General features: G+C 40.0%; 1 protein-coding gene across 1 annotated transcript; it reads right to left on the reverse strand.

Annotated features, from left to right (window-relative positions):
* Positions 1 to 54: 54 nt before the first annotated feature.
* MED16 (mediator complex subunit 16) lies at positions 55 to 15,893 on the reverse strand. Its single transcript, XM_034975858.2, has 20 exons — positions 15,700 to 15,893; positions 15,070 to 15,247; positions 13,669 to 13,801; positions 12,521 to 12,650; positions 12,050 to 12,198; positions 11,478 to 11,642; positions 10,841 to 10,957; positions 9,706 to 9,770; positions 9,134 to 9,277; positions 8,266 to 8,376; positions 7,747 to 7,870; positions 6,875 to 6,995; positions 5,421 to 5,507; positions 4,650 to 4,818; positions 3,804 to 3,973; positions 3,450 to 3,595; positions 3,019 to 3,119; positions 1,820 to 1,920; positions 634 to 774; positions 55 to 165 (listed from the first exon to the last, which is right to left on the reverse strand). The coding sequence occupies exons 1-20, from the start codon at positions 15,759 to 15,761 to the stop codon at positions 129 to 131; spliced, it is 2,451 nt and encodes an 816-aa protein (XP_034831749.1). The 5' UTR covers positions 15,762 to 15,893; the 3' UTR covers positions 55 to 128.
* Between the last annotated feature and the right edge of the window lie 1,723 nt (positions 15,894 to 17,616).

Here is a 17,616-nt window from a genome sequence, read left to right on the forward strand (position 1 = left end):
CTGTTAGGCGGTACGAAGTTCGCCGAGCCAGCTAGTTGATAATAAAATGATAGATTTCTGAATTGAAAAATATTTTATTTACAAATAATAAATATGCAAATTAATAATTGGGTTTATTATGCTTAAAATTATACATTAGAAACGAGAGTCCATTTACCACCGCATCTGGAAACAGAAAATGAAGCATTTTATTCACATGCATAATAATTTAAACAAAGACAGTGATCCCAAACCTTCTTATTCTCAGAGGAGACCTGTGCCTAGTGAACCAGTTGATAATGATGATGATGAAGTTTGACAGCGGAAATGAATAGGACCGGGGTCAAACTTAACTAGACATAACTTAAGATAAGGGATCACCCTTATCTTAAGACTGGTTAAGTTTGATCCCAGTCCTATTCATTTCTATTAACTTCTATTTTTATTGTGTATTGTTTTCCTTTTGTGTTTCTTTTTATGATAAAGCATATTTCATTCATTCATTTATTTCTCAAAATCTGCCATACCCCTTCCATGTTAGTACATTACCTACTACGAGTATCTTAGACTGCATCATCACTTACCACTAGGTGAGACCGCAATCAAGGGCCAACTTTTAATGGAATAAAATAAATAAAAGAATAATGGTCCTACCTGCAGGCGGCTATGAACCGTCCGTCGTAGGCTTTCTGTAGCGGATGTCTGGCGGGTGCGGCGGCGGGCAGCGCGCGCGCACCGCAGCGCCCGCAGCGTCGCCAGCGCGCCGCGCGACGCCCACCGCCCAGGTACATGTACCTACATTTACACACATCACATTAGCAAAGCGAAGTCCCAACAAGTCCAAAGTTTTCATTGTGGCGGTCGCCACATTCGCAAGCAGATGGCGCTTCTCACTCATACGAAGAAATCAATCAGCAATCACTGGATACGAAACAAGCCTGACTACTCACGACGCTCTCACTAGATGGCAGCACGGGTACCTTCATCGGAAGTGAAAGTCCAACACGCAAATCTGAATCGCACTAACAGAGTGTTTAGGAATCTGCACTATATTATATAGAAGTTTCAAAATACAACCGTCGCCACAGCTGGCGTCACCGAGCAACACTAACCGCTCAGCGGGAGAACTATTGTTACGGTCGAGAACACACACACAGTTTCCGCTACTATTTTACACATATAATTACATTTTTGTAAAAAGTCCATGTCCGTAATCCTGGATTTGAAAAGAAATGTCATTATCAAAATCAGCATCCTGGAAAAGCTTGAAAACGACACCTATTTCTATTTTTGGTAAAAATTGCATTTCCGCCATCTTGGATTTGAAAATAAATGTCAATCATCATTATTATTATTTATTTATTTTATATCTTATTAGAACGGCAGTGCCACTTACACTAACTAGATGATTAATAATAAATTTAAATACAAATAAAGGTACAAGAAAAAAGACATAAAATATAAAACTATAAAAGACCAAAGGATTTTGAATATGTACTATGAGAACATTGAATGACATATTTATGTAATGCTCTCAGCGTACTTCAGTAACTCCCGAACCAGTATTATAGACCCATCATGGGTCCCATCGAGCATTATTGTCCAAAAGCGCGTTGAACGATCCTAATGAAGTGACATAGATCTAGCAACAGTGCGATGATGTGGGACCACGAAAAGTTTATTTTTGAATTATTAAAAACGTTACTATTGGATTCAGGGATCATAAAACAAGGTTCGCCTGGTACCCTATGATTGCTCCATCTAATCATCTTTATTGTCTGTTTATCGTATGCAGTGTCTCTTTAAGCTGTGACATTAACAAATGAAGCAAAAAAAGTACCTTATTGAGTCCATATCGAGAGTAGGCGCCATGTCGGATTGTGCGTACGCGGGAGGCTCGGGCAAGTATCGCAGCGACTCCGGTTCCACGCCATATTCAAACTAAACAAAAACTGTTTATGAGTATCCGGTGCGCACGGCAAACAAATGAAACTGTATCTCTTTTCAAAAATCTTCGCCATTTTAGATTTTTAAAATGGTTAGCATTTTGGGTCATAGTCAAGCAAGTCGAGTCGGAAATTTTGGTAACATTTCCGACTCGACTCGCATTAAAGAAAAAGACGTACAACTATATTAACTAACATAGAATAAGTTACTAAATATATATAATTTATTATTTATGTTTATTGTTTACTAGCTGATCCCCGCGGCTTCGCCCGCGTGGATTTAGGTTAAGATTCCGTATAGCCTATGTCACTCAGGCATAATGTAGCTTTCTACTGGTGAAAGAATGTTGTAAATCAGTTCAGTAGTTCCAAAAATTACCCCCTACAAACAAACTTAACGACATTGTGGCTAATTCCTTTGTACACAATCTCTAAACTAAACTAAAATATCACGTCTAAATCTATTGCTATCCCTTTCATAATGTTGCTTGCGGAAAAGGAAAGCACTAGATTTAGACCTGTTAATTTAGTTTAGTTAAGAGATTGTGTACAAGAGAATCGGCCCCACTACCTCTTTATAATATTAGTATAGACTAACATACTGTTATCAACATAATATGTTATCATCATTATTTTTAATAGACTAAGCAGCTTTCGCTGATGCGTCTATATCAGAAGTGATTCGAGTTTTCCAAATGTTTGTCCAATCTATTCTTGAACTGGTTAACAGGACTTGATATAAACACATACTTAGGCAATTTATTCCATATTATGTTGTATGTTGTAAAACACTTTCTGAACAACTCTGTTGATCAGAAAGTGTTTTAATGGATTTGACAATGGCAATTGATGTTGTAGCTTCATATCGTGTCCCCTAAATCTAGGATTGCTCCTTCTCGGAAACATGCTCTCAAAATTTGGGACATTATAATAATTATTTAGTATTTTGTAAGTTTCAATTAGATCGCCTCTTTCTCGCCTGCCTTTGAGGGTGCTGAGTTCAAGTTTTATAAGTCTTTGTTCGTAGGGGATGTTGTGGATTGTTGTCTGAAAATAAATAAATAATAATAACTTGTTTAATAGGAAGTCTTACATATAGAGGCCAGCCTTTAGCGTGCGGCGCGGCGAGGCAGCGGCGCGGCAAGGCGTCCCACACGCGCGCCGGAAACTGCGCGCACACACACGCACACTCCTCTACACACACACAAATCACTTTGTACAACTCTTGCTAATAAAGAAACGAATCAAAACATAATAATAAAAAAGCAGTCCGTCGGCACTACCTAAAAATTTATACCTATGAAATAACGGTGGTCTTTTTTTTTGTATTTCCAAATTATTTGTAGTATAGTATCGAAAATTAAAACCATTTACATTAGGATATGTAAATGGTAAATTTTACTCACGTAACTAGAATTTAGTATTGTACCAACACAAATTATCTCAAAATCGCTCAAGCCATAAGAAGTTTCGTTTCAACAACAGTATAGAATTACTGAAATGTAAATTCAGATTTAAACTCACCTAACAAGTCTGTTTTGGGCGGCGCGCCGGCCGCCAGTCGCGCGAGCGGGCGACTCAGCGCCTCGCCGCCGCGGCCGCACGCGCGCGCGACCACCACTAGCTTCCGCAGCAGCGTTATAGCTGCGGGGTCCGACCACAGCTCATACCTACAACGCGGATTTTACTTTATAAACTATGCGAAAAACGGTCGGTTTTGATTTTTGTTTGATTGGCAATAATTTAGTATATGTTCCGCAAATTGCTAATGCACGTGGCCGCCATTTAAGTGACGTCAGCACTAGACTGAAATTTCGAGCTGATGGTATATTTTTATTTCGGCTGACGTCAAAATGACGTCATTTCGATGTTACTTGCCCATTATGATGTTGCAACTGGTGTAGATTGGGCGGCTGCAACGCAGCTAGCGCAGTCAACGCTGTATGCAGCGCTCGTTGCAGTGGCCGCCTCAGAGCCTGCAGCGGCTGCAACGCTTGAAGCGCTCCTTCACCCGACAGTTCCGCTTTCGCTTCTAATGCTAGGAGATTCTAGAAAATGAAATCATATACTTTAAGTTGCCCATTATTCCCATCGAGATTGAAATATTATAAGTCCCGCAAATTGTTGATGCGCGTGGCCGCCATTTTAGTGATGTCAGCACTAGATTGAAGATTCGAGCTGATGGTATATTTTTATTTCGGCTGACGTCAAACTGACGTCATTTCGATGTTAATGAGACATGGTTCCAGCGCAATAGCAATTTGCGGACTTATACTTGGAGCCTTTCTGTCATATATTGTATCTACGACATCCATTGCTGGACAGCTCGTGAAGTTTAAAGTTCCAGCGAAAAGAACAAGAAAGAGGGTAGTTCGATACTACCCATAGCAGCTCGAACTTAATCTGTCGCAGCACTGCAGTCCTGTCTTGACCACAACCCGTGCAATTGAGTCGAAATATCGACAATAAAATCGTCAAATTAATCGTTGTATGTACCCGTTATCTACATTATAATATTATATCTATATAAATAAAAGAAAAAGCTGACTGACTGACTGACTGATCTATCAACGCACAGCTCAAACTACTGGACGGATCAGGTTAAAACTCAGCATGCAGGATGCTTTTACACGGATAGCAATAGACGGAAACGTTCAAGCCCGGAAATCTGCTCAGAAGAAGGAAAAAAGAAAATTCCCGAAATTCACATGTTATCACGCTTACTTTATCGTGTTCAGGCAAGGATGGAGTGTGGTCGTCCAGCAGGGCAGTTAAGGGCGCGATGCAGTCCGGCTTGTCGTCACGCAGCGCGCTGCTGCAGGCGGCCCATGCGGCATAGCACAGCTGCAGCGACGTGAGCGATGCGGCACTGCTTTGCCATGACGGGGACAAGCTGGACCAAATAAACATTCATAAATGCCAGTTGCGACACAGGCGGTTACCGTTAACATTACATTTGACCACAAAAAAACCGACAAAGTGCGAGTCAGACTCGCGCACTGAGGGTTCTGTACTACAATCGTATTTTATCGACATTTTGCACGATAAATCAAAATCTAGTATGTCTAAAAATAAATAAAAATCTGTTATAGAATGTACAAGTAAAGCCCTTTCATATGATACCACACAAGGTATTGTAATCTTACTTTGAAAGTTGAAACTAGCAATATTTGTTCATGCAGAACACATTTAATTTTTTTTCTTATGATGTAACCACGAATTTATTTTTTTCAGATTTTTCTCATGTCTGCTATAAGACCTACCTTCCTGCCAAATTTCATGATTCTAGGTCCACGAGAAGTACCCTATCTTGACAGACCGACAGACAGACAGACAACGAAGTGATCCTATAAGGGTTCCGTTTTTCCTTTTGAGGTACGGAAACCTTAATAAAAAGAGTAAACATGGAATTTGTATTGATTCGATTTTGCGATGGAATGTGCGTGCAACCAATAAAATCGGCCAACCTGAAAACATCAATATAAGCGCAGTTACCTGCACAATGCTATCCTCAGTTTGAGCCAACTATGGAAATAGTACTGCTGGAACGACTGCGGCTGTCTTTGGAAGCTCTCTGTTAACCTGAAATTTCAGAAACTATAATTCTTTTTAGTTTAAAAGCGAGCAAACGAGCATAGCTGTATATTTTTCTCATCTGTCAACCAAACGAAATCATCATCGTGATCAACCCAACCGACCTACTATTGAGCACAGGTTTCCTCTCAGAATGAGAAGGGGCCATCCGCCACGCTGGCCCAGGGCGAATTGGCAGACTTCACACATTCTCTTCTTCTTTGAGAACATTATGGAGAACTCCCAGGCTTTCAGGTTCCCTCACGATGTTTTCCTTCAAGTTTCAACGTTAATGCAAGTGATATGTAATTGCTTAAAACGCATATACCTAACTCCGAAGAGGTGTGTGCCCAAAAACGAACCCCAGACCTGCCAAATAGAATGCCGACGTCTTAACCACCGTTATCACCGTTTTAACTAGTATCACCGCTCGAACAAGTATCACTGCTCTAACCAGTATCACCGCTCTAACCAGTATCACCGCTCTAACCAGTATCACTGCTCTAACCAGTATCACCGCTCTAACCAGTATCACTGCTCTAACCAGTATCACCGCTCTAACCAGTATCACCGCTCTAACCAGTATCACCACTTTAACCAGTATCACCGCTCTAACCAGTATCACCGCTCTAACCAGTATCACTGCTTTAACCAGTATCACCGCTCTAACCAGTATCACTGCTCTAACCAGTATCACCGCTCTAACCAGTATCACCGCTCTAACCTGTATCACCGCGCTAACCAGTATCACTGCTCTAACCAGTATCACTGCTCTAACCAGTATCACCGCTCTAACCAGTATCACCGCTCTAACCTGTATCACCGCTCTAACCTGTATCACCGCTCTGATCAGTATCACCGCTCGAACAAGTATCACCGCTCTGACCAGTATCACCGTTCGAACAAGTATCACCGCTCTTACCAGTATCACCGCTCTAACCAGTATCACCGCTCTAACCAGTATCACCGCTCTAACCTGTATCACCGCGCTAACCAGTATCACTGCTCTAACCAGTATCACTGCTCTAACCAGTATCACCGCTCTAACCAGTATCACCGCTCTAACCTGTATCACCGCTCTAACCTGTATCACCGCTCTGATCAGTATCACCGCTCGAACAAGTATCACCGCTCTGACCAGTATCACCGTTCGAACAAGTATCACCGCTCTTACCAGTATCACCGCTCTAACCAGTATCACCGCTCTAACCAGTATCACCGCTCTAACTAGTTTCACCGCTCGAACAAGTATTCGATACGGTACCAATAGAAAGTAGGAATATAGAAACAAGAAAAACGGTCAAGGTCAGGGTTGTCGCGCTTCAAAGTTTCACCTTAGCAAAAACAAGCATAATATTGTTATTCACATTCAATACCTTTCGTAGACAGCCTCGACGATGTTGGTTTTGAGAGTCATCAGTACATCGAGGCAGTCGTAGCCCGACACCAGCGAGTATTCCAGCAGGGATGTCACGTGCTGCACTGATAGCGGGGTGGCTGGGTGAAAAAGTAATAACATTTTACTTGACTAATTCTCCCGATTTCTCTAGCCGCCGTACTCAGAGTCGCTAATGGTTACTTAAGATTGAGTTAAAACGAGACAGATTATTTATTAAACTTTAATTATAGATTAAACGAGAGAGATATGTGAGAGATATAGCTCTGTCTCGTTTTAACTAAACTTAAGTAACGATTAAGCGACTCTGAGTACGGCGGTAAGTCTATTTAGAGTTTTAAAAATACTGTGGTAAAAAACTGTTATCAAGGAATAAATATCCTTTTGGATACAAAGTTGTGCTGTGCCAAAATTCGTTAAGAATCATGTCTCTCTACAGGTCTCACTGGGTAAGAAACACACATCCGCTTAGACACACTATAACATATCACATTGTAAAGTAATATTTTTTTAGTCCTCCTACTTCTAATTCTTTAATTTTTTTAGTAGGTAAGTAATAATTATGTATTTCTATTTTACACCTAATAAACCTTGTACAAATACTTTTGAAATTTCGATTAGAAAATAGTATAATAAATACAATACCAGTCATAGGCAGCTTATAACGGAGACATCTAACCAATCCTGATTCCCCGAACGGCAGAGGTCGGCAAAACAAACGTTAATTGTATTTTGTTTGAATTATAAAATACGGTGACAGCCCTAGATGACAGCTCTTCTGCAGCACACCAAAGGTGACGAGTATATAGTATATACATTTGCAGTGAGCTTTAAGTAGGGTAACCAACTCACGTATGTCGGGCGCGGGCTGGTGCAGCTTGTACACGTGCAGCTGCGAGTGCGTGTCCACGGCCACCACCACGCCGCCTAGTGCTGACATTTCTACGCACCACACTGTGGCGCAACTCGCTCCACTCTACAAATCAAATGTTTGTATTATATGTATCGCTTGACTAAGACAGCTACAGTTCTTGCAATTCACGAAGGTGAGTGGACTTTACTTTTTTTTTCAAATCTTCTTTACTTGCGTAAGTGTGTGCGCATGTTGGACCAATCAGTCGCGAGCAAGCGCTCGCAAACGCACACATTCAGTGTACCTTACTTATACCGATACGACTTAAAAACAAGCATGAGCCACTCGGCTTCGTGAATTGCAAGAACTGTACCGGGTAGTGGGGTAGGGTGCAAAACATTTCATTCAAAACGGGCCTATTGTATTTTTACGACTATAGTGGTCCCTATTTTAAAATGACAATTGTTAGAAACGCGCTTTCCATGCTTTATCGTTCCCTGGTAATAGGTAGTACTTACAGGTAAGGAGCCGGGTCCATACTTGGGTTTCTTTGGCGGTGTGCCCGCGCCCGGCGCCGCTTCGGCCGCTCCCGCGCCCGCGCCGCTTGTCACTACGGGCCGTGACACCAGCTGCCGTAGCCAAACACCACGGTTATGTTACAAGGTGCACACGAGCAGTTAGTGCTGCCGCACACAAGTCACGCTCGCCACCACAAGGTCCAGAAACTTTACACAAACATGTCTGACCCCTGTCAAATACTATGGACGAAATGGACGATGGATTCTAGCCACTAGTGGCTTCGACTGGTGGTTTTGTCTCGTGGCTTAACTTAACCACTAGTGGTCGTGTTTAATAAGGGCGTTACACAATTATCTTAACATATTATAGAGCCTCAATAGCTCAACCGGTAAAGGAGTGGACTGAAAACCGAAAGGTCGACGGTTCAAACCCCGCCCGTTACACTATTGACGTACCTACTCCTAGCACAAGCCTGACGCTTAGTTGGACAGGAAAGGGGAATATTAATCATTTAATATGGCTAATGTTCTTTGAAAAAATAATAATTGTATGATAAGATAGAATTTGAGTTGGGAGCACAATAACGTCAAAGTAAAATTGACCTTAAGCTTCTTGATTTAAAATCAAAAACTCAGTACCAAAGATTTTAATTTCACAAGATTTCCGCCTGGAGCGCTAGCTATAGATGTACGGACGAACTTGAGTTTTAAAAGAAAGCAGCTTTAGAAGCATTTTACCTTAACGCTATGTATCGACGCGACGCTCAAATTCTATCAACGTTTTTTGCTTTCGATAGAAAAAAAATCTATCGACAACGCCAGTAGGTTGCTTGCTGCCACGCCTGTGTGGTCTCTGCTTTATACTCACATAGTGATGGGTATCCCTCGCCAATAGGTGCAGAGCTCGCGGAGTGGACAGTATCGCGTGAGCGCCTAAAGGCAATTTAGCTGCTGATACGTGCGTCGCGCTGTCACCTCCTTCCATCTGCCACACGGCTGCCTGTTGCCACGCCTGTGTGAAATCAAGTGGGTTCATCATCATCATCAACCGATCATCATCATCAAGTGGGTTAAATAGAAAGATTACCTACTAGAATCATGCCCACAATTTCCTCCGCGTGAGAATAAGTTTTAAAAAATCTTGTGGGCGCTCTTGGATTTTCCGGGACAAAAATAACCTATGACGGCTCCAGGTTACAACTTGTCTCTGTATCAAAATAGACGATGTCCACGACTTCGACCTTAGATTTAGATTTTTTCAAAATTACCAAGAATTTTTTGTTTTTTTTTTTTATTTTTCGAGACAAAACGGATGTAAACTAACTCTGTACCTTTCGTCAAAATCGGCTAAACGGATGGGCCGTGAAAAGATCGGAAACAGACACACATTTGCATTAATAATATTAGAATGGATATGGATTAATAAAAACTAAAACTTACAACTGTGTTGAAACAATCTGCAGCTTTAGCCCCTCCGCCAGGTGTTGTACTGCCTTGGACAGGCCCTTTTAAAATAAGTAGATTACATAATATATTTATTAATTTATGAGTATGTTACTATATATTATATACTACTTTATTAATAAACAATAGGTAAATATTGGTAGACAATTTTTACGGTTATAAATATTAGGTGATTATAATGTAAATCATTCACGATAGTTTAAAGGAAAACTTTTTTAGGGTACTAGCATTATTACTTATTACTAAGCCTCCGCTGTCCGTCCATCTGTCTGACAGTCAGCGGGCTGTATCTCATGAACCCTAATAGGTAAATTACAGTGTATTTCTATTACCGCTATAACAAAAATAAAAATTTCAAAATAGCCACCATGCTAATTTAAAATAAATTAATAATACATAGTAGTGTTTTTTTTTAAATTTATAGACTAGCTCTTGCCTGCAATCAGCTGGTGGCAAGTGATGATGCAACTTAAAATGATGCCTTTTCACTCTTGACTTGAAAGTACTATATTAGAATTGGAGGAGAAAAATCATGCTAGAAGGGTGTTCCATATCCTAGTGTTATATCTTGTACGATGGTACGGAACTCATCTGCGAGTCCGACTCGCACTGGACCCGTTTTTAGGGTTCCGTACCTCAAAAGGAAAAACGGAACCCTTATAGGATCACTTTGTTGTCTGTCTGTCTGTCTGTCGGTCTGTCAAGAAACCTACAGGGTACTTCCCGTTGACCTAGAATCATGAAATTTGGTAGGTAGGTAAGTCTCACAGCAGACATTCGGGGAAAAATCTGAAAACCGTGAATTTGTGGTTACATCACACAAAAAAATTGTGGTCATGAACAAATATTGCTATTTTTAACTTTCAAAGTAGGATAATTATATCAAGTGGGGTATCATATGAAAGGGCTTCACTCGTGCATTCTAAAACAGATTTTTATTTATTTTTATGCATAATAGTTTTTGATTTATCGTGCAAAAAGTCGAAAAAATACGACTGCAGTACGGAACCCTCAGTGCGCGAGCCTGACTCGCACTTGGCCTGTTTTTCAAATCACAATGGATTTGAAAAACTGGTCCAGTGCGAAACAAGTCCATATGTATAACACCTACCTTTGGATAAGAGTTTGTGTACGGGGTAAGCGCGTTCCGTCATCTTCCACACTGTGAGATTGGTCCCCGCGATCAGCAGCGAGTCGATGTCATCCCGCAGCCACCACGATATTGACACTGAGTAGAAAAATGCCCATAAAACTTTGTAATAATTTTAAATTGGTTTAGAAAGTGCCGAAAGTATTTATTTCCTTTAACAATGCTCAGGAAAAAACTATAATTTTTTTGTAAGTTTTATAATTTACATAATACATAATGTTATTTATAAACCTCATAAGGAAGCTCAGAGTCACTCAGCGGGCGATGGAGAGAGCTATGCTGGGAGTGCAGAAATGCAGAAATGAGATCCATAGGAGAACTAGAGTAACCGACATAGCTCAACAGGTTGCGAAGCTGAAGTGGTAATGGGCAGGGCACATAGTTCGTAAAACCGATAGACGTTGGGGTCCCAAGGTGACCCCCACTAGGTGGACGGACGATATCAGACGAGTCGCAGGGAGCCGCTGGATTCAAGAGACCTATGTCCAGCAGTGGACGTCTATCGCAGAGCGCGTGGGCCGCGACGCGGAGCACACTGCGCAGTGCACGCCGCGCTTCGAGCCGCGACGCCAACCGCCGCTGTGAGTAGATCACTTACTGGGTGTAACGTCGTCGTCTAGCAAGTAAACAGTGGGCAAAGGCTGCAGTTGTATGGACACCGGCGCAGAGCGCGTGGAGTTGGGCCGCGACACGGAGCACACTGCGCAGTGCACGCCGCGCTTCGAGCCGCGACGCCAACCCGCCGCTATTAGCAGGTTGCCATCTATATTAAAATGGAAAAAATACTAGTCATGAAAAAAAAAACTCACGAACATGATATTAATATTAAAAGGTTGATTAACTTTGTAAATACGCTTATGAAATAGGCACTATTCATTTTTAACCGACTTCAAAAAAAGGAGGAGGTTCTCAATTCGTCGGAATCTTTTTTTTCTCTGAAAAACTAACAACGATTTCAAAGATATTATGAACAAACAATCTCCTAGCTAAGCGATTACGATAAAGTGAAATGTCGCATCGGAAAAGGGATGTACTGAAATTGTTTAATTATTTCTTTTGCGATACGAAGTATCATTTTACCGTAATCGCCCAGCTGGTAGTGTATTCATAAATCTTAATTTTAACTAGATTGTGTGCTGGATTTTTAAAATAAAATTAAGAGATACTCACTCTTGTGAGCGATTGACGCTGTAGCGATGTGGCTGCGTACAGCGCGAAGGCAGTCAGTAACGACGTGCGCGCGCGCAGCCTCGCCTGGTGTCACCGCGCCCACCAGCCCCGTGCCCGTCACCACGCACAGGCCGCTTCGAGCCACCCCACTGTAAATGATGGCGCTTCTGTGTCAATAATGCTAGCGCGAGGTCAATACAATAAGGTGGATATAAGATTTGCGTATAGGATCACACTGGTCTTATGCGTGGGATAACGTACGAACATCCTTTCTGACTTGGGCTTGCATATTATCCACGTCGCATATGACTGTGTTGCATACTATAATATATTTTCATTCATAAATTAGTAAGTACAATTTTATCTTGAATAATAATTAATTAGTTATTAATTTAATTGCGCATCTGGCGGACAGAAAGGTGTAGTTATACTTGAATTTCTTTTCTTCTTAAAATATGCTTTAAATCTTACCCAAATCCTTTTAATGTGGGTGTGGCTCTTAACATTTGGATCCTGTCACTGATGGGTGCATCAGGCTTTTTCTCCAAAACTATTACCCTTCGACCATTGTGGAAAAAGGTTGCCTTTTTTATTGATTCACCTAAAATAAAATTGTTTGGTTTTATTTTTAAATAAACAAAATACTTTTAATATCAAAAAATTATATTTTATAATTAACTAGATGATGCCCGCGACTTCGTCCGCGTGGATTTAGGTTTTTTAAATCCCGTGAGAATTCTTTGATTTTCCGAGATTAAAAGTAGCCTATGTCCTTTCCTGGGATGGAAGCTATCTCTGTACCAAATTTCATTGAAATCAATTAAACGGATGGGCCGTGAAAAGCTAGCAGACAGACAGACACACTTTCGTATTTATAATATTAGTATGGAAGTATGGATAACAATGCCATAAGAAACATTATAGTTTTTAGACTACAGCTTAGGAAACTAACAACTGTTGCCTATGTCAGCAATTATTTGTTACATGACAGTATCTGCTTATCTAAAAGTTGCCCTCTTTTACTCAGCACACGTATGTATATTGTTAAACTGTATGCTTGCTAAGCTGTGGTTGTACTTATTAAAGGTCTATACAAACGGACTGCATTTGGACTGACCACAGTCCGCGCGCAGTTCATACTGAGTAGTGAGTGCCCATACAAGAACTGCATAGTCAGTCGGAAGTTGCGATGCAGTTGTGTAACTGCAATAAAACTGCATCCCAACTGCAATTTTGAAGTCAGCTTGCACTCCAAATGCAGTCTATCTGTATTGTAGATAGAGCTATATAGAGATTGCCCGATATCCCTATTTCATTCCCACGAGAAAGAGATGTAGTATTGAGACAATGCACAAGTAAGAAAAGGAAGCTAAACTCAAATCATTTATTCAGATTGGGTATTATTGTATACACTTTCTGTTTGTCACTTGCCGAATTTGCAATATATATGCTATTATATTTCTATCCTTCAGTCATATCTTGTGCCGTAGATAGAGCAATGTAATTCTATGCTATTTACTATCCCTTTCCGTGACACGCTTGTATGCATTCTTGAGGATTGTAATTCTATGATCTGTATAGACCTTTAGAGTTGCCTTATTTAATAATTTAATTTTTACCTGGAAAATTAGCAGTGTATAAACAAGTCCATTCATTTAGCAAATATTCTTTCTGTCCATAAACTGATACCTCTCCAACTGTGGTAGCTACTAGCAACTGTTTGCCTTCTCCATCCCATTCTAAAGCTGATACCTTGAAACAATTTTTTTTAAATGTCTTATAACTTATAAATGGTTGTGATAATGATTGACAACAAAAACTGACGGACAGACAGACAACAAAGTGATCCTATAAGGGTTTCTTTTTTCTTTTTGAGATATGGATTACGGAACCCTAAAATACTTAATTATACTCTTCATTGTTGCTAATTCTGTTACACACATTGTACACAATCTCTTAACTAAGTTGACAGTTTTATTTATATTGCTATCCTTTTCATAAAGCTCCCTGTACTCAAAACAGACAGAAACGTTAAAGTGCGGAAACCAGCCCAGAGCGAAAAAGAAAGCTCCCTGTGGAAAAGGAACTTTGGACCAGTCCATTTAGTTCAGCTTGGAGATTGTGTACAATGGAATTAGTCACATTGTGGCTAATTCCGCTGTACACAATTTCTAAACTAAACTAAAATGGCATTTCTAAATCTATTGCTATCCCTTTCAAAATGTTGCTTGCGGAAAAGGATAGCACTAGATTTAAACCTGTTAATTTAGTTTAGTTTAGAGATTGTGTACAAGAGAATCTGCCCCAATGACTTACTATAATAGCAAGAGACAAAGGTACTGATTCTGAGCACAACCAAATTTTAGAGTATTCGCATCCGCTTCTTACTAATGTAATATGAAAAGGACAGACGCAGTTTGACAGTTTTAAATTTAATTTTTAGATAGTAAAACCCGTGATTTCAGCGCACAGTCGCGAGTCTACTGTTTAAATTTGTAGCGTGCACTAAGTCTTTAAATGTAAAGTTCTGTCCTTTTTTAGCATTGTTAAAAAGAAAGGATGCAGATACTCTAAATTTAGTTTAGAGAAAGACAACAGAATCTGTGCCAAAATCATGCTTGAAAAGTATCAAATACAAACAACCGTGCACCTTAGTATAATAATAAATAATGTTGAATATTGAGTCAATTATTGCTACAATTTGCATCAATTATTGTCGGTGTGACACAACATGCAGCCATTCTTGATGAAGTGATTAGTAAGTACTCTTGCTTTATAGTAAGTTAATAATAATGTAATAAAACAATTTTATTTACAAGTCCTAAATAAGATAATGACTGAGAATAAGATAAAGGAAAACAATCAGTTTCTTTCAGTCGTGTTGTTTATGGTTGTAGGTCAGACTAAGAAGTACTTTTACAATGTTCAATGCATTTGCAGAAGCAGATTTTTAATCATGCTAAAATAACAATGAGTAGGTAAGTCATTTAAATAAAGCTCCAAAAATAAGTTTAACATACTGGATGCACTGTGCTGGTAACTTTATGGCTATCCCAAGGTGTGTCCAAATCACACACATACACATGGCCTCCCCATGTTTCACCATCCGAGTCTGTGAGCTCAGTTAACGAGGAGAAGGCTATAATGTTGCATGTAGATATTGTGCATATTGGCCTCACTACTTCTGGATCTGTTGTACTGGAATCAGGAATGTAGTAGGTATAAAGAAATGAAAGATGATTTAAAATAGTTTCATCCCTTTCACAATGTTTTCTGAAGGAAAAATAGCACTAAGCACTTTCAGACCAGTAAAATTAGGTTTAGTATCAACTGAATTGAAACCTGCATAGTTCCTCTCATAATGTTCTCAAAGGTGTGTGAAGTCTGCCAATACGCACTTGGCCAGGACTATGACCAAACCCTTCTCTTTATGAGCATTTACCCAACATTTTACACCAGTGCGCGAAGTTGAGGAGTTTCGGGTCAGATAGTGATAACTTACTCCTACACAGATCTATGCACATTTTGAAATCGTGATAACTTTTATACCGAAGGATACTTTTGAGTTTTGTACAACATACCAGGACAGGCAAATTCTAGTTCATTTTATTGCAATTTGTCAGCATTTACTATTAAACTGAGGTAGTTACCCATCAAAATGTGGCGGCTCGCACTTCAGAGGCTTACGTCTCATTGAATAAATAAGCTCCATTTTCTTTTTGTTAGACAGACCATACCACCATTTAAATATATTAAAACTTAATTTTTAAGTGAATAAGTGGCCAATAAAAATAATAATCAACAACATAATAAACAACACATCAACATCATTGTAAAATCTTAGTGTAAAGGTTCGTACGCACCTGAGCGGCGCGGCGCGGCGCTTCAGTCCGACTGCAGAACGCTTCACCTCAGGCCGCTCGACGGTGCCTACCGCACTACAACTTCAGTACGCGGCAGCTCGCGTCACTTGCGCGTCACTTTTACACCCGTTCGCGTACGAGCAACAACGTCGCAAGATGAGCGACAGTGAAGAGGATTTGATTATTATTTCTTTGTTGTGCAGAAGAAGAACGAATTATCGAAGAGAAAAAACCGGCCAAGTGCGAGTCAGGCTCGCGCAATGAGGGTTCCGTACTACAGTCGTATGATTTCGATAATTCAAAAACTATGATGCATAAAAATAAATAAAAATCTGTTTTAGAATGTACAGGTGAAGACCTTTCATATGATACCCCACTTGGTATAGTTCACTCACTCACAGACAGACGGACAGACAGACAGACAGACAGACAGACAGTGATCCTATAAGAGTTCCGTTTTTCCTTTTGAGGTACGGAACCCTAAAAAAGAAGAAGAAATGGATTGCTGACATACCAAAGTCACGCTATCAAGAAGGATATCACATTTTGTTTCCTCGCCTTCTTAATGACTCTGTACCATTTCACATTTACTTCAGAATGTCGAAGACAAAATTCTTTATGCTATTGCCTAATAGTTTTTGTGGAAATTACATTAGAAACAATAGGTATACCACACAGGTTGGTAATATAATCCTACAAGAAACCTATGTCCAGCAGTGGACATATCTATCGGTTGATGATGATGATGATGATGATAGTTTTTATGGAAATTATAAAAAAATATTTATGCATATCCATACTTATATTATTATCAACGCAAAAGTGTATTTGTCTGTCTATCTACTAGCTTTTCACGGCTCAACAGGATGAAATTTGGTACAAAGTTGAATTACATCCCGGGGAAGGACAGGCTACTTTTTATCCTGGAAAATGAAAGAATTTCCACAGGATTGTTAAAGGCCCATTTATATGAAGTTTGGACCAGAGGTAGCTTGCATTCCGGGAATTGACAGAGGTAGGCAACTTTTTATCCCGGAAAATCAAAGAGTTCACACGGGATTAAAAATCTAAAAAAAAATGCAACTAGATGATGCCTGCGACTTCGTCCGCGTGGATTTAGATTTTTCTATAGGTGAGCACATTTCCGGGAATTACCTACTAGTACCTATATACCTGAGATAGATTATACCCTGTAGGATAAAAGTAGCCTATGTGTACCTACACATAGGCTAGTTTTATCCCGAAAATCAAAAAGTTTCCACGGGATTTTTAAAAAACCTACATCTACGCGAACGAAGTTGCGGGCATCAGCTAGTCCCTTAGGTTCTGTGGAAATTACATTAGAAAAAGCATTTTCGCAAAATGTCTTTGTTTTATGTGCAATAGATATAAAATAGGCAGGTAAACACAGGTACATATTATATCTAAATACCTATATAAAAGAAAAAGGTGACTGACTGACTGATCTATCAACGCACAGCTCAAACTACTTGACGGATCGGGCTGAAATTTGGCATGCTGGCTAGCTAACTAGCTAATATGACGTAGACATCCGCTAAAAAGGGATTTATGAAAATTCAACCCCTAAGGGGGTAAAATAGGGGTTCGAGATTTGTGTAGTCCACGCGGACGACGTCGCGGGCATAAGCTAGTATAATATAAACACAAGTACAACAATAGGTAGGCATATTTCCGAAACTATTA

This window comes from Maniola hyperantus, chromosome 15 (genome assembly GCF_902806685.2).
Source record: "Maniola hyperantus chromosome 15, iAphHyp1.2, whole genome shotgun sequence".
Classification (NCBI taxonomy): Eukaryota; Metazoa; Arthropoda; class Insecta; order Lepidoptera; family Nymphalidae; genus Maniola; species Maniola hyperantus.

Bases quoted from the DNA above. Each gene is read 5' to 3' on its own strand.
- MED16 (XM_034975858.2), bottom strand. From the start codon at position 15,761: ATGGAGCTTATTTATTCAATGAGACGTAAGCCTCTGAAGTGCGAGCCG. The intron at 775-1,819 runs GTACTTTTTTTG...GTGTAAATGTAG, and splicing joins CTCGATATGGACTCAATAAG to GTACATGTACCTGGGCGGTG. The intron at 166-633 runs GTAGGACCATTA...TTCTGTTTCCAG, and splicing joins CGGTTCATAGCCGCCTGCAG to ATGCGGTGGTAAATGGACTC.